A 22,287-nucleotide genomic window follows, 5' to 3' on the forward strand; every position below is an offset into this window, starting at 1 on the left:
CAATATCATTGAAACAAAGCATTATGCTATTTTGACCCTGCCTTCATATTTCTTTATACAACTGTATCTCTGTAATTGCTTTGAGGTCTGATACATTAAATAAAATGACTTGCCTATTTGAGGTGATCTGAAACCATTTTCTTCTTGTTTTGGAGATAGACCTAGATCTTCTAGGGGAGAGAAGTTTATCTAGGGGGGGGGGGGGGGGAAAAAACAGAACATGAAAGCCAGAGAGAGATTGAGAATGTGATATCTTATAAAGGTCATATACAATGTTAGAGAGTTCATATGTACTTCTGATTCTCATTCCCACTATGTAATAAAATATAGTCTGCTGGTTGGTGGGAATGCTCTGAGAAAAAAAATAGTAGATTTTTTACTATGTCATTTCAAAATTTTTGGGCAAAGCAAATAGCAAATAGATTATAAGTACTGAGGTAAATTTCTTGTATTTCAGATGGAACAGTTATCAGATGAAGAACTTGACCATGGTGCTGAAGAAGACAGCGACAAAGAAGATCAGGATCTCGACAAAATGTTTGGTGCTTGGCTTGGAGAGCTAGATAAACTTACACAGGTCAGAAATAGTTTTTGAGTAAATGGTTAAGGATCTGAAAGATCATGGACTTACTAATTCAGTCTTTGAGTATTATATGAACTAAAACATTAAACAAAATAGAAATAGTAGACAAAAGGAGAAAAATATGCTAAAAAAATAATTAAATAGAAACTTTTTCGGAAATACATGATTTTATTTGGTAATTTTGAGCATTTAAAAATCTTTCAGCATAGAATATTTAATTGCAGAAAATGAAATAAAAGAAATAAGCACTTGATAAAACTTCTGTATAATGACATTTTAAATTTTTAAAAGCTTGTAGTTTAGATAGGATTTTACATCTTAAGCAAATCAAGTCAAATGACTAAAATTACACATCATTAATGTCTTTCCTTATATATTTACAAATTTCTGTCAGTGTCTAATTTTAGATTTCATTTAGACCGTTAACAATAAATTTTTCCTATAGGTTGCTTTTATTAGGTGTCTGCATTTAAAGAATAAGATTTGTTTCTTTTTTGGAAAAGGTTGAAGATGACATTGATTTTCATTATCCAAGAAATTTTACTTTAAAGAATCTTTTCCTTTGCTAGTTACAAACCCCTTTTTGCCATAGAATTTTTACATGACTTCAGGTATATAGATTTATAAAAGAGGTATACAAATCAAATATTTACTAATAATAAATTATTATTTCACAACTCCCACATTCAGTTATGAAACCCCCTATGAGATCATGAACCATAATTTTAAAAGGTGGTCTCTAGAGGACAGATTCTTAAAACTATAAATCACAAACTTTCATTGTTATACTTAACTTTATTAGTTCGCCAATAACTACAATCAGTTCCAAGGAAGGGAATTTTCTGAGATGTCATACAAGAAAATAGTAAACTAGAACAGTTTTCTTTTAAATTTATTTCTTTTATTTTTATTTTCAATACTATTTTATTTTCCAAATACATGTAAACATAGATTTCAACATTCATTTTTGTAAGACTTTGTGTTCCAGATTTTTCTCTCTCTTTTTTACTTTCCTCTCCCTAAGACAGCAAGCAATCTGATTGGGTTAAATATGTGCAATTCTTTTAAACACATTTTCATATATGTGCAAAAAAAGGGGGGAAAAAACCACAAGACAGAAGAAAACAAACAAAAAAAGAACGGTGAGAATACTATACTTTGAACCACATTAAGTCTCTATAGTTCTCTTCCTGAATGCAGATGACATTTTCCATTCCAAGTCTGTTGGAATTGTCTTGAATTGTTGAAAAGAACCAAGTTCATCACAGTTGATTATCACATAATTGTGTTTTTGATGTGTACTATGTTCTCTTGGTTCTAGTCAGTTCATTTAGCATCAGTTCATGTAAATCTCTCCAGGATTTTCTGAAATCAACTTGCTCATCATTTCTTATAGAATAATATTTCATCACTTTCATATACCATAACTAAATGTACCCATCTGAATGGGTACATTTCCACTCCATTTCTAGTTCCTTTACACAAAGGACAGCTATAAACATTTTTTGCACATGTGAATTTTTTCCCTCTTTTATGATCTCTTTGGGATAAAGACCCAATAGTGACACTGCTGGATCAAAGAGTGTACATAGTTTTATACTCTTTGTGCATAGTTCCAAATTGCTCTCCAGAATGGTCGGATCATTTCACAACTTTACCCAAATTGTATCAGTGTCCCAGTTCCCCACATCCCCTCCAACATTTGTCATTATCTTTTCTTGTCATCTTAGCCAATCTGAGAGGTGTGAAGTGATACTTCAGAGTTGTCTCAATATTTAGAGCATTTTTTCATAAGATAATAAATGGCTTTAATCTCATCTGAAAATTATTTATATCTTTTGACCAATTCTCATTTGGAAAATGATATGTATTCTTATAAATTCAAGTCAGTTCTCTATATGTTTTAGAAATGAGGCCCTTTGTGCAAAAACTTGTAAACTATAGTTTTTATTTTTAAAAAATCACTTCACATTAACATAGAACAGCATTTCTCACAACTACTATACTATTGATATGGGGAATAGGAATAGATTTAGAGTACTCTGATACAACACAGGTGGCTAAGGCAAATTGCACTCACAGCAGTACAGCACCCTAATGTCCTTTTACTTCCCATAGTATCATCAGCTACAAATACAACTCAATTCCTTATAATCAGGCCTCTCTTTTCACAGATCTTCTCTTGTCTTGTTCCTCTATTCACTAGGTCTGCTCTGTGTGTTTGAATGTCTTGATGCTAGATATCATGTCCATTGGAATTGTTGGGAGGAAATAAATATCTCTTCCCCCTTATTTATTTTTCCTTCCCCTTTTTTTTCTCTCTACCTGTTCCCTCCCTTAATTGTCAAGGAAAAATTTCCTTTCAAGAACTGAATAATTTTTCTCCTATACATGGATCTCTTTGTTTTCAGAAATCACACTTGGAGATTTGTCTTGCCTCTCAAATTTTTGAGAGCTGCCAAGGACATAACCAACAGCTAGCTACCTCATAATTTTGATCACAAAACTTTTTCACAAATCTTGAAGTTATAAGTTTTTCTTTACACTGATATTGATTCAGTCATTTGCTCCTTATGTGATTTTTTCAGATGGACTAAAGAGAATAAATTGATAGAGATGTTCTGGTTAATTCCCCTAGACTTTCAATTATATTTGGCAAATGCTGGCATTATATCCCTCATACTCAACTGGATCTTTGATTTCATCACTTTAGGAATTCTCTCTAACAATGCAGATCTTAACACTATCTACCAATCCTGTGTAATTCTATATCTTCCTAAAAGTTGTTCACAAAGGGTCTACCCAAGGGGATCTCTCCCAACACACAAGGTTTAACCCATTTTGTCTTGTCACTGGTCATCCCCCTTTTTCTGCATTGGACCAACCTACCCTTTTCTGTCATATAATTCCTTGATGACTTCTTCAATTCCTATGTTTTTAATCTCTTATTGATTATGTTATAACCTTCTCATAACAACTATACTGTGTACTCTATGTAATGTTTATTATCATTAGTTGTTTTTCTAGGTCTTGTTTGCCTACAAGCAATGTCAAATGTATTTTTTTAATTAATTTTTGGTCACTGCAGTCAGAAATCTTTTACTGTTGCCAGATTTTTTGCAGCCCCCACATTCAATTAAATGACCTCATATGAAGTTGTGATCCATAGTTGAAGAAGCTTTGCCTTAGAGGACCTGTATTTCATGCTGAATCTCCTTTACCAATAGCAAATACATAGATTTCCCTCATTTTATGTCTTGACTAATGTTAATTATCAGAACACTGAACAGACTTACATCTTACAAAGATTCTAATAGTCTGATTTATTCATAGGAAACTGTTTCTTTAATCCTTATACCTGGATAGGAAATACCTTGAGCAATGCATCTTCTTCATTAGTGTTGTATTTACGATGGTTCAGTCATATGTGTCATATGTTAAGATGTCACCTTTGTACTAAAGTGCACACCTAGTTGGGTCTTAATAAACAATTTTTTAAAATTGTTGAATTGTGTAGAAGTAGAACTAAAAACACTTCCTAGCTGTGTGGCCCTGGGCAAGTCACATAACTATGTTTGCTTCAGTTTCTTTATCTGTAAAATAAAGTAGAGAAGAAAATGGCAGACCACTCTAATATCTTTGCCAAGAAAACTGCAAATGGAATCACTAAGAATCAGACACAACTGAAAATGACTCCACAACAACAAAGAGAAAATGATCCTAAAGTTTTTAAGTGAGAGATTTAAGGAACTTTTTACGAAGAAAATAATTTTAAAACAATGTATCTTCTAGCCCATTGCTTATGAGAACTATAATTTCTTTCATGTTTGACATAAATAAATAATTTTGTATTGAATCCATAATTTATTTTCTTTCTGGTTTTTATTTGCCTATTTTAAAGAGTTTGGATACTGACAAGCCAACAGAACCAGTAAAAAGATCTCCTCTTCGCCAGGAAACAAACATGGCCAATTTTTCTTATCGCTTCTCCATGTACAACTTGAATGGTAAGCAAAGATTGGAAAATAAAATTTGCAGTAATTTCTTAAGAGTTGAATAATATTTACACATGTTTTGACACAATTGTCATATTTTTCTGCTTGATAATAGGTGGTAGAAAAAGTTTCTACTTCAAAATATATGAACGAAACTAAACTTTTTAAAATTATTATCCAATTGTAGAGGGCAGAACTCTGGAGAAGTGTACTTGAAAGAAATATACTTGAAACAAGATGTTAGTTCAGTGGAATTAGTGAGATAATGGTTATTTAGTTTACATGGTTAGTACTTAGCATGGTGATGTAATAGTTCTGTAGTTCACATATATTCATATGCTGTAATGATGTAATTGTAATAGAATATATAAGATCTGGGGACAGGCAGACAGACCAAAGTCAGACTGATAGACTACTGGAGGAGACTGGATCAGACTATGTCAGACAAAGACCGTGTAAGAGACAATAAAGACTTTGGACTCTATTCTTGTCCATTCTCATGTTGTCTATCCTGCTGAGACCAAGGCCCTTCAGGAGGACCTCCAGAAAGTTAGCCAGGACATTACATCCAACTGTTCAATAAATATCTGAATGTAGTTAGAATACAAAAGCCTTCAATTGTGCTGTGTTTTTTTTTAAAGCTATGTGAAAATGCCAATGAAAATAATACCTGTTGTTAGTTAAATTCAAGTAACCAAGAAAAATATCTAATTCTTTTTTTTTTTTTTTTTTTTAGATTTTATATAGTCCCTTTAATCCCCTTTTACTTACCCGTTTTCTCTTGTTTACCCTGGTATCATTTCGGTGCATTTTGGCACTTCCACCAAACTTTATATTATTATGACATTGTTTAACTGTGAATAGTTGAGATTTAAGTGTTTATGTTTTTGTTATTTTTAAAAATACATTACAGATACTTGATGTGTTTTAAACCCAATGTAATGAAATTTTTTGATTTTCCCCCTGGATTTATTATATGGAACACATTTACTATTAAGGAAGAGGAATAATGAAATGCAGAAACGATAATGAAATCTGATGTGTATTATTGTTTATTGCAGAAGCCTTGAATCAGGGAGAAACTGTGGATTTGGATGCTTTGATGGCCGATCTTTGCTCTATAGAGCAGGAACTCAATAGCATTGGATCTGGAAACAGTAAGCGTCAAACCACAGAAACAAAAGCTGCTCTGAAATTACCTGCTAGCCGACATACCTTGAAACATGGCACCCTGAAAGGATTGTCTTCTTCATCTAATAGGATAACCAAACCTTCACCTGCCAATTACTCTTTGGATGACATTACTGCACAATTAGAACAGGCTTCTCTCAGCATGGATGAAGCTGCTAAGCAGTCAATAATGGAAGATGCCAAACCTACAGTGATTAATCAGCACAGGAGAACAGCATCAGCAGGTACAGTGAGTGATGCTGAAGGGCGCTCTATTAGCAATTCATCTCGTTCAAGCATTACTTCTGCGGCTTCCAGCATGGATTCTTTGGATATTGATAAGATGACACGTCCCCAAGAACTAGATTTAACACATCAGGGGCAACCAGTTACTGAGGTAAATATAATAAAGTTACAAATCATTCTCCCATAAAGTGTCTATAATATTGGGTTTCTGGTTTTCCGTACAGGGAAAGCAGTAGTAAATAGAAATATAGTTATTTCTTGTCTCAAATCTTTGTATTAATTTAAAATTTGTAAATAGTGTACTACAAATTAATTTTTAAATCAGAAACTCTGTAGTGAATAGTATAAGTGGATAAGTCATACCTCTCATATATGCTTCAAGACAGATAATGAAGAATGCTTTTGTCTTAGTATTCTTATTCTTGAGGCCATGCTCAAATCCTCCAGCAAGAATTTCAGGTGGTTATTTGAATGTAAACATTTTTAATTGGTAACAATAAATGATTCCATAAATTTACATGAAGACATTATAATATTTTATATTTAATGTGTTCAATTTAAAACGTCAATCAAGAGAAAAAAGTCTCCAAAGTTGATGTCTTTTTATCCATGAAATCACAAGATTATACTAAAAAATATTTATAATCAATGGGTACTCCTTTACAGCTCCTGTCTTCTGTTCCTTTTTTTTTAATCAGACTTGTTCTTGATCTTGTTTTATAATCTTCTTTTAGGCTTTCCTGGGGAATGTATGTTTATCCAGTGTAGAAATACATATTTATCTCTTTTTTACTTTTAATACTTAAACAGGTCATTTTTACTTTAGGATAGTTTAAGTGATGGCAGCTTTTAAAGAAACTACCTTCTTCACATAAAAAAACTGGTCCTGCTGTATTGTAACTGCTCTCTTCTCCCTTATCAAAAACTATCCTAGTAAATATTACTACTGCATTCCTTTTGTTCATGAAAGTCAACACTGAAATGTATGTCTGACTCTTCCTATTATTTTCATTCCCCACTTTCTGTGAATAAGTTGTTCTCATTTAAAAGCTGTAAAATTAAACAAAATTTACCTTTTGATAAAATCTGCAGAAATTTCTCTTGAATGTCATCTTATTTTTTTAAGTGTGTGTAGATAATCTTTGATATGCAAAACAATTACATAACAAATGATTTCATAAAAAGTTTCTGATTTCTAGTTGTGTTTATTCTTCTTCTTACCCTCATATAACAATTTTTTACAGATAGCCTCTATTCCTATTAAGATGCCAGTAAAACTATAGTTAATTTCAGGGTCTTACTTCAAATGATGTATTCTTAGGAAAAAGATATTTTGTATTCTAGGATACAAAATTGTATTCCAGAATTTTAGTAGTACCTTGCTATATTTTAAAGAAAAAATTATATAGAAAATAAATAGCCATATAAAATATATGGGGAGGATGAACCATAACCCCCAAGTACTGAAAGAACTTAGAGAGGCCAACTGAGAAATTGTGGGGAACAAAAGATTAGAGATTGATATATGGTCCAGTTTTCAAAATCTGAAGTGGGGAGAGAGGAAAAGAGTTTTGGGATTGTAGAACTATTGTGGAACCCTGACACAATTCTAGAATTAATTTTCAAAATATATGGTTATAACTTGAAAAATAGAAAAAACTATGATCCTTTCATCCATTTAGCATAGGTTCACTAAACATCATACCAAACTTTTTTGCTTTGATGGGCTTTTTACAATAAAATCTAGAAAATGCTATAGACTTGGTATGTCCTAATTTTAGAAAGACATCCAACAACTTTTTGTGATACCTCCATGGACAAGATATAAAAACATAGGCTGGATGATAGTGCAATTATGTGTATTCAGTTTGTTGACCCACTGTCTCGAAAAGTTGTCAGTTAATGAATCAGTATATTGAAATTAATTCTGAGATGGGTCTTGAATGGCATTTTGCTGTGCTGTTTCCTTAGTCCTATTCTTGGTATTATATTTATCAATGACTCATATAAAATTTAGAATGTATACTTATTTAATGTGCAGATCACAAAAATAAGCATAACTAATACAGTGCATTAAATTTTCAAACTAATACAGTATTTCATTTTAACAAATATTAAATTTATAGGATAAAACAGTGATAATAAAGATGAAATTTAATAGAGGCAAATGTCCCAAACTTAAGTTAAAATAAATGTCACTCTACTACAGGACTGAAAATTCAACTGAAAAATTTATATGTCAATGAATTGTGACTTTATTTGCCAACTTAATAGTATCATGTGGCTGCCCAAAAAGCTAGTATAGTTTTTTATAGTATAAGTTAGCATTATGGGAAGTATAATGTTGGGACAAGGGAGTATGTAATTGTATTAATATACTTTAAACTGGTCAGATGATATCTGGAATACTGGTTTCTATTCTGAGCAACATGCTTTGGGAGATTATGACTGACTAGCATATCCAAGGAATAGCTGTTCGCATGGAAAGGATAAAGGATATAGGATATGCCAAACTATGTGAAGTTTGATGGCAGAAACAAGGTGTTGGAGATATTGGGGTGTGTTTTTAATATCTTGAAAAACAGAATTGAAGGTGATAGGATTTCAGATAATTGAAGATAGCTGTCATGTGGAATAGGAATTAAACTTCCAGACACAAAATCTGTTAGAAATTACAAAGTGGCAAATTTAAGCCTGGTGTAAAGAAGATACTTTTTAAAAAAAAATAATAGCTGTTTCTTTTCTTTCTTTCTTTTTTTTCCCCCTGAGGTATTTGGTGTTAAGTGACTTGCCCAGAGTCACACAACCAGGAAGTATTAAGTGTCTGAGACTAGATTTGAACTCAGGTCCTCCTGACTTCAGGCTGGTGCTCTATCCACTACACCACGTAGCTGCCCCTTGCTTTTTATTTTCCAAGTGTATGCAAACATAGTTTTCAAAATTCACCCTTCTAAAACCTTATTTCCATATTTTTCCCCTCCCTTTTCCCCAACTCCTCCCCTAGACAGCAAGTAATCCAATAACGATTAAATGTGTGCAGCTCTTTTAAACATTTCCACAATAAACATATTGCACCAGAAAAATCAGATCAAAAAGGAGAAAAAAATGAGAAAGGGGGAAAAAAGCAAGCAAATAACAACAAAAAAGGTAAAAATACTATGTTTGATCCACATTCAGTCCCCATAGTTCTATTTCTGGATGCATATGTCCCTCTCCATCACACATCTATTGGAATTGGCCTGAGTCATTGTTGAAAAGAGCCATGTCCATCAGAAATTATCATCACATAATCTTCTTGTTGCTGTGTGCAATGTTTTCTGGGTTTTACTCACTTGACTTAACATCAGTTCATGTAAGTGTATCCAGACCTTTCTGAAATCATCCTGTTAATTATAAGAAGATAGTCTTAATAGCCGAAATTGTCCAAAAGTAGAGTAGGTTGCCTCAGTAAGTGATGAGTTCACAGTTACTGGAAGTATCCAAGTAGGAGCTAGATAAGTTTATCCTGTATATGTTAAGGGATTCCATTTGGTATAGGAGGTTGTATCAAACTGTTAATATTAGCTAATATATCACCGTCATTGTACCACTAAGGAGTGATAGTGGAATCCATTGTTTTCTTGATTTTGTCATACTCCTTATTCATAGTATAGATAAAAAGCAGTCAAGAGTAGGAAATAAGAGAGTGAAGGAAGAGGGGAGAAGTTATAACAAATTAGTTTTATTCAGTGTCAGTTCATGTTATCTGTGCCAATTGCCATTAACCTCCTTGCTATTCCTTGAATATAGTACCCCACTCTCCTCACAGTCTTCCATGCCTATAGCACCAAATTTTGGCTAAGAAAATTTTTTTTAAATCTAAGACTCTATTTGCAAATACATTTAAACAATCACAAGTGTAATACTTCCATTAAATTAACTATATTTTTCTAGTGATCTTAATCTTTTGTAGCTGATTACTGTTTGCTAGTATTAAAGTATCTTAAATTCATTTATAATACTTGCTACGCTGCTATCTACAACCTTTTCTAAATTAAAAAAAAAAAAAAATGCTGTTCCCTCTACAAATCTGCCTGATACTGAATTCCCTGTAGTTTGATCTCTTTCCTGTTGCTTAAACCATGTGCATCCTTTATTTTTCCATTATATCTATTAGGATATTTTAATTAAAATTTTGAAATTCCAACCTAGATTTAGCTTTTTGGGTCAGTCGCTTTTATCATAACACCTGATATTATAAATGAATGAAAGATTTCTTTGATTTGAAAGAAATACTATTTCTGTATACAGAGATACTTTTTACTTGTTTTATTCTGAACTTAATATCCCAAAAATGAAGTTTCATATACCAAGTAGAATAGGAGAATTGTACGTGAAATCATGAATCCCTATTGTTTACATCATTGTTGGGGGAAAAAAAATCCAGTCTGTTACTTTCAAAAGTGTTCTGCTTGTTTGTGCTTCCTTTTAAATTTAATTCTATCCTCTGTGCACTTATTAAAATGTTTCAGTGACTTGCTTCTTTTTCCTCTTCTTTTTTTCTCTAATTCTTCATCCCACCATTTCTCCCTCCCTCTCTTCCTTCCCTCCCTCCTTTCCTCTCTCCTTCCTTCCTTCCTCTCTCCTTTCTTCCTTCCTCTCTCCTTCCTTCCTTCCCTTCCTTTCCTCCTTCCTTTTCTCTTCACCATTGCTGCCCTTCTTTCTAATCCTTCCTCTTCCCCATTAAAAACTGAATAGTAAAACTTTTAACAAATACATTCAAGCAAAATGAATCCACAATGGTTCAGTTCAAATATGTATATTTTCTCACCTTGAGTTCATTATCTTTGTCAGGAAGGAGGTGGATAAAATGATTTCTCACGAGTGCTCTAGCTAGAAAGTCATGGTTATGACCAAACTTTTTAAATCTTTCAAAGTCGTTTTTATTTACAAGATTATTTTTATTGGGTAAATTATTGCAGTTCTGTTTACTTCATTTTACATCAGTACTTATTTCCCAGGATTTTCTGAAATTGTTTCTTTTTTTAACTACATTTTATTCAGCCATTTTCTAATTAATGGCTACCCTTTTAGTTCCAGTTTTTTTTTTTTCTTTCTTCCCTCACTTTAATCACCTCTTCATCATCAAGAATTTTTTTTTGTTTAATTTTGGTATTATTGTCCCTTTTAATCATTACCCTTCTTTCCCTCTGTATACCAGCTTACTTTTTGATTTTTAATATCTTTTTACAGCAAACTTTTTTGTATATGTGTTCAACTTCCCTTTGTCCTTTCAGATAAGAATGAGGTTCATCTCATGTCTGCACCATTAATCACTCAATAAGCATTTAATAAGTACCTACATTGTGCCAAGCAGTATGCTAAATACTGAAGGTGTAGTATAATAAAAAGGAAATAATTAACAGATAGAAGGCAGTAGAAATAAAAGAAGTTGGGAAAGGCTTCCTGTACAAGATGGGATTTTAGTTGGAACTTAAAGGAAACCAGTAGGTAGAAATGAGTAGAGAGAACATTCCAGGAAGGGGAGATAACCAGAGAAAATGCCTGGAACTGAGAGATTGGATATCTTATTAATGGAATAGCAAGGAGACTTGTGTTACTGAATTAAAAAGTAGCATCTGGGAATAAAGTTTAAGAAGATTGTAAAGGCAGGACAAGGCTAGGTTATGAAGGGCTTATAACTCCAAGTGAAGGACTTTGTATTTGATGCTGGAAGCAATAGGGAGCTGCCGGTGTTTATTGAGTAGTGAGTTACTTTATTGAATAGTGAGATGTAGTTAGATTTGTACTTTTGGAAATTCACTTTATTGACTGAATGGACACTAGATTATCATGGGGAGATAGTCAAGAGATGTTGCAAAGATGAAATTAATAGACTTCGGCAAAAACTTGTATACGAGGGATGAGTGAAAAGTTTAGGATGATTCTCAGGTTGTGAGCTGGATGGACTGGGAAGTAGTGATGCCCTTTACAGTAATAGGGAAGGTCAGAGATAGTGAGGATTTAGGGGAATAGAAAGATGAATTCCATTTTGGACATTATAAGTTTAAAATGTCTGCTAATTTTTCAATTCTAGATGTCTGAAAGGCAGTTGGAGATGCACAATTTGGAAATTAATGGAAAGATTGGATAGATTTAAAATTCTTAAGCATAGAAATCAAAGTTAAATCCATGGGAATTGATAAGATCTGCCAGTGAAATGCATAAAGGAAAAAAAGAAAAGAGTCTACAAAGAGTCCCATGGTTAGAAGTGTGTGTTCTGCATGAGGATTCAACAAAAAAGATAGAGAATGAGCAAAAAGACAGAAAATGAGAGAAGAGAACCGGGAGAAAGTAGTCTCCTGAAAAATCTAAAGAGAAAAGAATATTGAAGGAGATGACGACCAACCATGTCAATGTCAGAGACTTAAGAGAGGTCAAGAAAAATAGGAAAAGACCACTGGATTTGGCAACTAAGAGATCATATTCTTCCATGTTTGAATTTTCTTCTCACATACCCCAATGCTGTGAAATAATGTGTTCTACACGCTTCTTCCTCCTTTCTACATTAGTATATTCCTTTTTCTTAAAACCTCCCAGAATAGTATAGAACTGATCCACTCCCAGATCCTTATTTTTTTTTAATTCTTAATATTCTTTATTAAGGTTCTGGTAAGACACTTATTTCTTCTCTTATTTGTATCCTTTCCTTTTCATACAGTCTTTTCTAATTGCTCAAATAGTTACCTTTCTAGTTCATTTTTGACTTTTGTTTATATTCTCAGAGTTCCTATTCAGCTTGTCTTTAAAGCAGGAATACTTGAATGGCCTCTTCCATTAAAGATCCTTTTTTCCCCCTTAAGTAATTAATATTTTATTTTTTCAATTGCATGTAAAGATAGTTTTCAAGATTCATTTTTTAAATAAGATTTTGAGTTCCAAATTTTTCTCCCTCCCTCCTAAGATAGCAAGCAATCTGATATGAATTGTACACATGCAATCATCTTAAACACATTTTCATATTAGTCATATTTTAAAAGTGAAAATAGTATTCTTCAGTCTGCATTTAGATTCCATCTGTTCTTTTTCTGGACATAGATAGCATTTTCCATCTTAATTCTTTTGGTCTGCTTTAGTTTGGGTTTTTTGAATATCCCAACATCTCTCATTTATAGTAGACATCCAATCTTAGGTGTTCCTGACTATGGTATCTTGGTATTTGAACTACTTTGGCTTTGACAAAAGATGGATTCTTTCTTATATTCATTTTGTTCTGTTTTTAATTGATTTGTAAAGTTTTTATTTACAATTTCTTGAATTAGAAGGTTTGGGCTTTTGTTTTAATTGTTTTTTTCTAGGTTAGTTTTTATATCAAATTCCTTAAATTTTCTTCTATTTTAAGTCTTTTACTATTTCTTGCTCTCATGGCATTCATTCATAACAGTCATTGATTTCTCTTTGCTCTGTTCTGATTTTCAAGGTATCTTTTAAGATAAGCATTTTTTGTTCCAAGTCATCTATTTTTCTTTCATTCTCAAACTTAGAAATTGTTTTTCATTTATCTATTGTTTTATTTCTTCTAGTTATTCATAAATGCCTTATGGAAAAGCATCTCTATTAAAATTCTTTATACTGATCTGAATCTTGTATTTATCCATTCTTCCAGGTGTAGTTCATGAATTAGGGCTAACTTCCTACTCCACATGTACAAATGGTGGGGTGATTGGCCCTGCTCAATTTGGATCTGGGTTACCTGGTTTGGTGAGCTAAGTGTCTCCTATCCATAGAACCTTGGGCCTGCTCTGTCTTCAGTCTGAATACTGCCTCTGACCTAATTGTTCACAGGCATTCTCAGTGGCTGCCACATTTGACCATTTCCAGGGTATCCTTAGATCTGACGATTTCTAACACCTCTAGTACCCCTCTGGAACATGGCTATCTTTTTTGCCTATTCTGACACTGGCTTTTCTGATAGCTTTTCCTATTGACTGAGATTCTAATGGAAAAGTCAGTTTAAATAGTTTCTTTTGGGGCTGTATAGTTAAATTATTAAGTTTTATTAAGCAAGTTCTATGGGGGAACTAAGCTTTCTGATTTCATTTAGGTAGGCAAGCAGTTATCTTTGCAAAGAAAGTCTTTCTGATACTCTCTAGTTCCAATTTAAAATTTCTTTAAAAATTAAAGGATAATTACACAATATGTACCTCATTTTTAATGCTTCAGAAACTTTTAGGTTGTCAGTTCTTAACGTTTTTAGTGTACCATTGCACTACTGGCAATCTAATAAAGTTTGTGCACTCCTCAGAGTCATAAAATGAAATATGTAGAGGAAAGCAAACATATTGAAATACAATGATCAAAATCTGTTTTTGTTTGTTTTTTTTTAAAGTTCTTGGACCCCAGATTAAAAGAACCCCTGTAGATTAATATATAGTATTTGTATGTTAATAGTGGCTGTGTCTACAGTGTCATGAGGAAGCTGTAGTCAGCCCAGGAAGCTTGTGAATTAAGCTCTTTTTTTTCCATTTTAGAAATCCTTTTCTCCTTCATCCCACCCCAAAACAAGAAAAATGATCATTTCAATATAACTTTCCGAGGATATACTATTACAGCTTGAAGAGTTGGGAAAAAATAATTGAAGACAGCTAAATGGCTCAATGGATAGAGTATTGGACCTGAAATCAGGGACACCAGAATTCAGACCTAACCTCGGACACGTATTTGTTTACCATATTAATCTCTTGGAGAAGGAAATGGCAAATCCTTAAGTATTTTTACCAAGAAAACCTCATAGACAGTATAGTCTGCAGGGTCACAAAATATCAGGCACAATTTAATGACTAATTGGGTTAAATGATAATTAGTGCCTAATGTCCTAAAGAAATTTTTTTTAATATTTTGATTTGGAAATGAGGTATGAATTTTCATACAGTTATCGTGTGAAGCTTATTACTTTATTTCTAACATATAAAATGAGGACTGGCATTTTAGAACTATAAATTTCTTTTTTGGTGCTAGAATGTCTTAATAGTAAATATTAACATTTATTAATATTTAATATTAATTTCATTATATATTTTTTTAAAACTGAATTTCCCACGATTTTTTCTTTCCTTTGCACTAGTCTGTCAAGGGAAACTTGCAACTTTTTTTGCATGAACCTTTATTTTGAGGGACTTGGATTTAGAAGGGCTTAATAAAGAAAGCCTTAGGTAACAGCTGTATCAGAGAAGAAAAGACAAGTAGATCTTCAGTAATTAGAATCAATTAAAGTAGTGACCAAATCCAAGTTAGAAATAGCAATTCAAGGAATCTGGCGATCTTTCATTTTGATAATCACAAGGACATGTTATCACATGTTACCACAAACAATACAATATAAACAGAAATAAACAAAAACAAACTGAAATAGAACTGGAACTCTCTCATCAGCCTATTTATGCATATGATCCTCAAATTTCTCTATCCAGCTCAGTCTTTCTCCAGAGCCTCGTGCTTACATTATTAGTGGTCCCTCCAAAGAATACAATATGCAGAGCACTATGTTAGATGGGAAAGATACAGATTTTCAGTTCTTATTTTTTAAAAAAGGCACAATCTCTGCCCTTAATTTAGTGATCTAATTGGGGGGTGCTACAACATACTACAGAAAGTCATGTAATAGGTGATATCTACCTTACCATAGAAGCATTTTACCATAGAATAGTGATCTCACTGAGCCTTTTATCAAGAAGACCTCTGCTTCCAAAAAGGAAAATGTTTGTCTGGTTTTTTAATGATTGATTCACTGCTTATTATATATTAATATAATTGCTTTTGCATTGCTGTTACTTCCCAGTAATGGGGAACCTTCCCTATAACAAAGCCATAGCTAAGCAAAAACAAATGTCCAACAAGTTTGACAAACTGTGCTTTGTTCTATACATTGTATACCTAGAGGTGGAAGGTATATTTTATCATCAGTTACTCTGTAGTCAGAATTTGTGATTGTACTGATTCAGATAATTATGTCCTTTTATTTTCTATCATTTTTCTTGTCTCTTTGTTATTTTGAATGTCTTCCTAAGTTTTCTGAGTTTTTCATAGTGTTTCTAACAGTCCAATAATGCATCTTTATATTCTCATTCTAAACTTTGCTTAGTCATTCCACAACTGATAGACTACTCATTTTGTTTCTGGTCTTATGCTAACACAAACAGCACTCCTATGAATATTTTGGTACATAGGGAACCCTTCTCTCTATTTTTTATCATCTTGGGACATACTCAGAAGTTATATTACTAAGTCAGAAAATATGAACAACCTGACCACTTTTATTTCATAAGTAACAGATTTTTTTTCCAGTGCAGTTGAAACAGCTTACACTAATGTCATATTAGTTGCCTCTCTCCCCACATAGATTGTTTTTTGCCCTTTATTATCTTCTCCAGTTTTCTAGGAATAATGTGAAACCTGAGTTGACTTTTTTTTTGCATTAATCTTATTAATAAATTGAAGCCTTTTTATGTTGATAATTTGTATTCTATTGAAAATTGTTTATAGTTTTTTGATTTATAGGTATTTGAATCTTTTTTTCTATATCTTGGCTTAACAACCTTTATCTGAACTGTTTGTAATAAACATTTTTCCTTCCATAATTCTCCATAATTTCTCTTCTTATTCTAATTATATAGTTTTTTTGCCTGCCATCTATGTCAAGTCTCAGTTCTACTCATTCCATTCTTTTGGCAATTTCCCAGCATAGTATAATGCAAAACACAGAATTTCAAGCTTCTGAATAAGTCATTTAATGAGGAATTAGTTTTAATTATTTCCAAGTTCTCTTAAAATCTAATTTCTATGATCCTATAATCTGATAGTTCCTTGTTTTATAGTACTTAATATTATTCACTTTTTTTCCTTATCCCTTTTCTCCTTTCTTTTGATTTGCACTAACTTAAAAAAATATATTTCATGAAACCTTAAAGTTTTATTGAATACTGTTAGGAAAACACTAACATAAGTTATACAAGATAGTCTGTTCCCTTTATATATTACTATTCTTTTAACAATTATAACTGGTGTGATTCTTTATGAGAGGCAGCATGGCATAGTGGATAAAGCTGATCTCTCATTATTAAAAAAAAAAAAAAAAAAAAAAAGACATAATTCTGGTACAGCTTGCCTCTGTAATGCCAGAGAAGTCACTTCAGGAACCCACTGGAACTCTCTTAAAACTCTAAGTTACATCTAATATGCTCCCCTACATTGGTAAGAAATAGTTCTTCAGGAGTTTCTTACACCAGGGAAAATTCAGATACAACTCAGAAGGAAACCGATGCTTCAGAGCTAAAATTAATAATCAAAGATTTGTAGAAATGTTAACAATAATGTTGTTTAATTATATACATTTCCATACTCCTCTGTATAATTGTGAGAGTGCACTTAGTACCAAAGAATAATGCTTGGTATGGAAGCAGTATCAGATGTAACTGCTAGAGTGCATAGTGCTATAAAATAAGTGAATCTCCAGTAATAATTATTTTACTTATTTATGAAATAATGATGTCCAAATTATGATATGTGAGTAGTTAGGGAGACAAAACACACATGCTACATAAAATAACTATCGATGAAAGACATCTTGTGGTTACATAAGTAAGATCTGAAGATGACTTTGAAGGTAGGTGTGAGATTTGTTCAAAGAGGGAGAACTTAAACAGCATCAAGTTAAGGGGAAAATGACCAGGGCATGTTCTAGGACCACAAAGACTAGTCTATATAAACAAGATTTAATTTGGGGAGATTGTTGGAGATTAAATTAGGCAAATAGAATTGGATTGTGGAGTATCATGGATTTTAGATTTAGGAGTTTGGCTTTCATCTAATGAGTATCAGTCAAGGCTTTTGAACTGTTGAGTAGCATGAAGAAATTAGTATTTTAGAGAGATGAGTATCAATGTACAAGATGAATTGAATGACAGAGAGACTAAAAATAGTGAGGTCAATTAATAACCTTTTATTCAAGTTGTTCATTCAAGAAGCAGTAAAGCCCTAGGATGATTTAGTGATAGTATTGGAAATGAAAGAAAAGAGATATATAATCATTTGATTTTGGCTCATGCATTTGTTTGTGTTTACATGATAATGAGCAAGATTATTACATTCATACAGGAAATTTATTTTCATTTCCTATTCCTTTCATTATTCATTTTCCTTCCTTCTACATAATAATAAAAACATGTCTTTTTCTACCTCTCCATATCTATCATTTTTCTCCCTCCTGAATTTTCACAGCATTTTAGTTCTATGGGATGTGCCAGCAAGCAGGCCAAGTATCAGATTGACTTCATGGAAGAAGAGACTGAGCTAACTCCTGTAAGTTATTGTGTGACCATGTCTATAAGCCCCTATTTATATATCAATGAGGAGTCATCCCACTAAATCATACTAATGTTGAAATATATCTTCTGGTACTACAAGTTTTTGAATCTATATATGTCAAAATAAGTTACTTGCAATTACTTTGGTGTACAATATTTAATTTGTTTAAAGTAACGATATTTAAAATATAAGTAAAGAAGTGCTGTTACTAGACTGCTTACCACTTTTATGAAAACATGATACCACATGTTGCCTTCTGGCTTTGAAAAATTATTGTTTTGAAGATAGGGAAAGAAGAAAAAGGAAAACAATCAGGTGTATGTATTAATCCAATCAGATAAATTAAGTTTATACTACAATTCAGCTGGATATTTGAGTGAAATTACTACCTCCTTAATACTGTTGCTTTGCTAAAAAATATAGAATCATCTTTACTCTCCTCCTTAAATGTATTTCCTTCTCCTTTACTCTATATCATTATCTTGTGATGGCCTAATGTGTCCTTGGTGAGTAATGTAAGTACAGCACTTTAGTTAGTTTGTACAAATAAATAGTTCCAAAAATAAAATAAATTTTTGATAAATGTTTTGATTAATGTCCTCAGGGTTTTTGTTGAAAGAATGCTTTTATACAGAAAGTATTTATTCAGTTCATTTAATAATTCCTTTCAAGATTACTGTTTGAAGTTAGGTCAGTAGTTATCATTTATTAAGTTCTTAGTGTGTGCCAAGCACTGTGCTAAACTGCTGGGAATAGAAAAAAAAATGGTTAAAAACATTAGCCTCTAATCTCAAAGAGCTTATTCTGACAAAAGATAGCATGCAAATAAATTTGTATATACAAGATATATAAAAAACAAATGAAAAATAATATTAGAAAGAGAAAACATTAGAAGCATAAAAGGGACCAAGAAAGTCTTTTACAGAAGATGGGGTTTGAGTTGAGTCTTAAAGGAGTCCAGGGAAAGAGTTAGATGTAAAGAGAGAGAGCATACTAGAAATGGAGAGCAGCCAGTGCAAAGGCACAGAGACTGGAGGTGAAATGTTATTTTCCAGGTGCTTTCATAGATAAAAACATGAGAGAGGGCCAGATCATAAAGAGTTTTAAATGCCAAAGGACTTTATATTTGATCTTGGAGACAATTGGGAACTATGGGAGCTCATTAAACATGAGAGTGATCTAGTCGTACCTACTTTTTAGGGAAATCATCTTTGCAGCTAAATAAAGGTTGGATTGGAATGAAGAAGGACTTGAAGTGGGGAGACCAGTTAGAAGTCTATTGTAATAGTCCAGGTAAGAGGTGATGAAGCCCTGAGGTTATCTATGTATGATTAGAGAGAAATAAATGTATAAAAGAAAAGATGTAAAGATAGAAATGGCAAGATCTGACAATAGATTGAATATATTGAGTTACAGTGAGGAGTCATAAATGGCACTGATGCTATAGATTTGATCAAGTAGGAATGGGATTATCCTCTAGAGCAGGGGTCCTCAAACTTTTTAAATAGGGGGCCAGTTTACTGTCCCTCAGGCTGTTAGAGGGCCGGACTATAGTAAAAACAAAAACTTTGTTTTGTGGGCCTTTAAATAAAGAAACTTCATAGCCCTAGGTGAGGGAGATAATCGTCCTCAGTTGCAGCATCTGGCCTGCGGGCCAATTGAGGCCCTGCTCTACAGTATTAGGAAAATTTATAAAAGAAGAGATTTCGGGAAAATATGAGTTCTGTTTTGGTCATGTTGAGTTTAAAATTATGATTTAATGAAAAAGAATTTTGAGATGAAAGGAAATTTGTTTCTCATGAAGCCAGAATTCTAGAGGGCACAGTGAAAAAGGGAGGTAGAATGGAGCGGAATGTTTTGGAAAATAGTTGAGATGGACAAGCATGAGGAAGTGAAGAATGCCAAGGGTAGAGAAGGCGGTTTCTACAACTGCAACTGGAGGTTCAAGATCACTGGTACAGAACAAGAAGAAGGGAATGGAAATATATTGACTATTGAATAGTGAATGTAGGCAGTCTCATTGGCTAGAGAGAAGGCCATTAAGAGAGACAGAAAAGTTTAGCCAAAGTATAGTAGGAATAAGATTTGAACTCAGATTCAACATACTTTCAATAAGTTGTTAAGTTCCTTCTAGAAACCAGAAATTGTACATAGGTGGTAGAAATGGAAAAAATGCAAAACAGACTTTGTCCTTAGAGAGTTCACATTCTAATTATTGGAGAACATATGCACACGTAAATATATGCAAAATAGATACAAGATGATGTTGCTGGAAAGGCCACTAACAGTATGGTGGAGTGAGGTTAGAAAGCTGTAATATAGAAATTACTGCTTGAAATGAATCTTGATGGCAACTGTGTATGGATTCTCAGGTATAGTGGTGATGGAAGAGAGTACATTCCAGGGATGATGGGCAGCCATTGCAGACCCTACATAGGAATTGAAATGCCATGTCTGAGAAACAGTAAAAAGACCCAATTGACTGGATTGTATGTAGAGCAGGGCTCATGTTTAATGGCGGAAGGGTATGTTATGGTGAGACTAGAAAGGCTTTTAGATCTCTTCCTAGAAGAATTGGGGAACCACGGGAGTTTATTGATTAAAGAAATAATATGATCAGCACTCTGCTTCAGGATGATTACTTTGGTATCCTTGGAAAGGATAGATTGAAGTAGTGCAGTAGAAGCAGAAAGACCTACTAAGAAATTATTGCAATCGTAAGGATGAAGATGGTGTTTGTTGCTCGCTATTATTGCATCCATTATAATTTCTTCTCTGAAACTACAAAACCTTTTTATGTATTCAGTATATAACTTTGTGATCAGAATTACTAAGTCTCAATCTTGAGTTATATATTATTGCCCCCTGGTGGTTAAATAATATATACTGTATTTGTTAATTTACTGACCAGAAAAGTGTCTTGAAATTTTAGGGCTAATTGATCAAATTCATTTGAGAAGATTTTAAGGAAAAACAGTGTCCAAGAAACTGAAAATGATGCTTAGAGTTATTTGTAATTTGATGATAACATCAATCTTAGTAAACTTACTTTATGAGACTTTTTAATTTGAGTGGTACTATAGGGTAATAAATAGAATAGTTGGATTTGGAGTCAAGAAGACCTGAGTTCAGTACTCTTCTAAATTAAATAGGCCTATGGCTTTTTTTGCATGTATGCCATAAAACAAGCTTGAAAGTTTTTTTTCATCTCTTAAAATCAAGCAAAAATCACATAGTGGCAGGTTACACCAAGCTAGAAGTATTTTAAATATAGGCCTTGTAACATTTGAGGACCAGATTGGTTCTAAGTATAGAGAAGCTCATTATCTGAAGATTGGATTGTAAAATATTCAAAGACCAAAACAGATAAAATAGCCCTAAGTCCAGTCTAGCATCATTATTTTTTGTACTGATGATGGTATGATTGTGGCAAAGGGAACAGAAGGTGTTAAGAATCACCTAGTTTTTCAGATATTTTATAAAATAATTTTACTCTTCAGCTTCCTCTCTCCCCCTTCTTTAATCTTTGCTATAAGCAGGAAAAATAAATAAATAAATAAACTATTTGGGATATGATATACAATGCATATTTTCATATCCTTATATATTTTCATCTTTACTATAAATTTAACAAGCATCATGAACATTTCAACATACAAAGAATAATAGAAGCTTATATATGAAACTAAACTTCTGTTACTTTTTTAAAATTTATATTACATGAAATTTAAAGTTTACATTAAATCAAAAACTGCTCGGTTTATCTGGATCCCCTGTTGAAGTTCCCCTCTGTTACTCCTTCTGTATGTGTGTGGGAGTGGTTGAGGAATGTGAGAGAGTATTTTTAATGTTCATTGACACTTTTTTCCTTTTTCTTTCATCGCTGTCTGATGTCTGAAACCGTATATTTTATTCTATACCTTTACTTTATTGACTCTCTGCCAAGACATG

The 22,287-nt window shown here is 32.7% G+C and overlaps 1 protein-coding gene across 2 annotated transcripts in view; it reads left to right on the forward strand.

The window, feature by feature from the left end:
• RAPH1 (Ras association (RalGDS/AF-6) and pleckstrin homology domains 1) overlaps nt 1-22,287 on the forward strand; it is a 103,995-nt gene that overhangs the window by 33,947 nt on the left and 47,761 nt on the right. Inside the window, exons 2-5 of one of the 2 annotated variants that reach the window (XM_051983720.1) lie at nt 458-577; nt 4,485-4,590; nt 5,640-6,145; nt 18,250-18,330. In XM_051983720.1, the coding sequence (XP_051839680.1) occupies nt 458-577; nt 4,485-4,590; nt 5,640-6,145; nt 18,250-18,330 (813 nt within the window). Of the gene's footprint in view, nt 1-214; nt 578-4,484; nt 4,591-5,639; nt 6,146-18,249; nt 18,331-22,287 lie in introns of those variants that run through there. The other variant, XM_051983721.1, reaches the window with a different exon arrangement.

The sequence above is a fragment of the Antechinus flavipes genome, chromosome 3, assembly GCF_016432865.1.
Source record: "Antechinus flavipes isolate AdamAnt ecotype Samford, QLD, Australia chromosome 3, AdamAnt_v2, whole genome shotgun sequence".
NCBI lineage: Eukaryota > Metazoa > Chordata > Mammalia > Dasyuromorphia > Dasyuridae > Antechinus > Antechinus flavipes.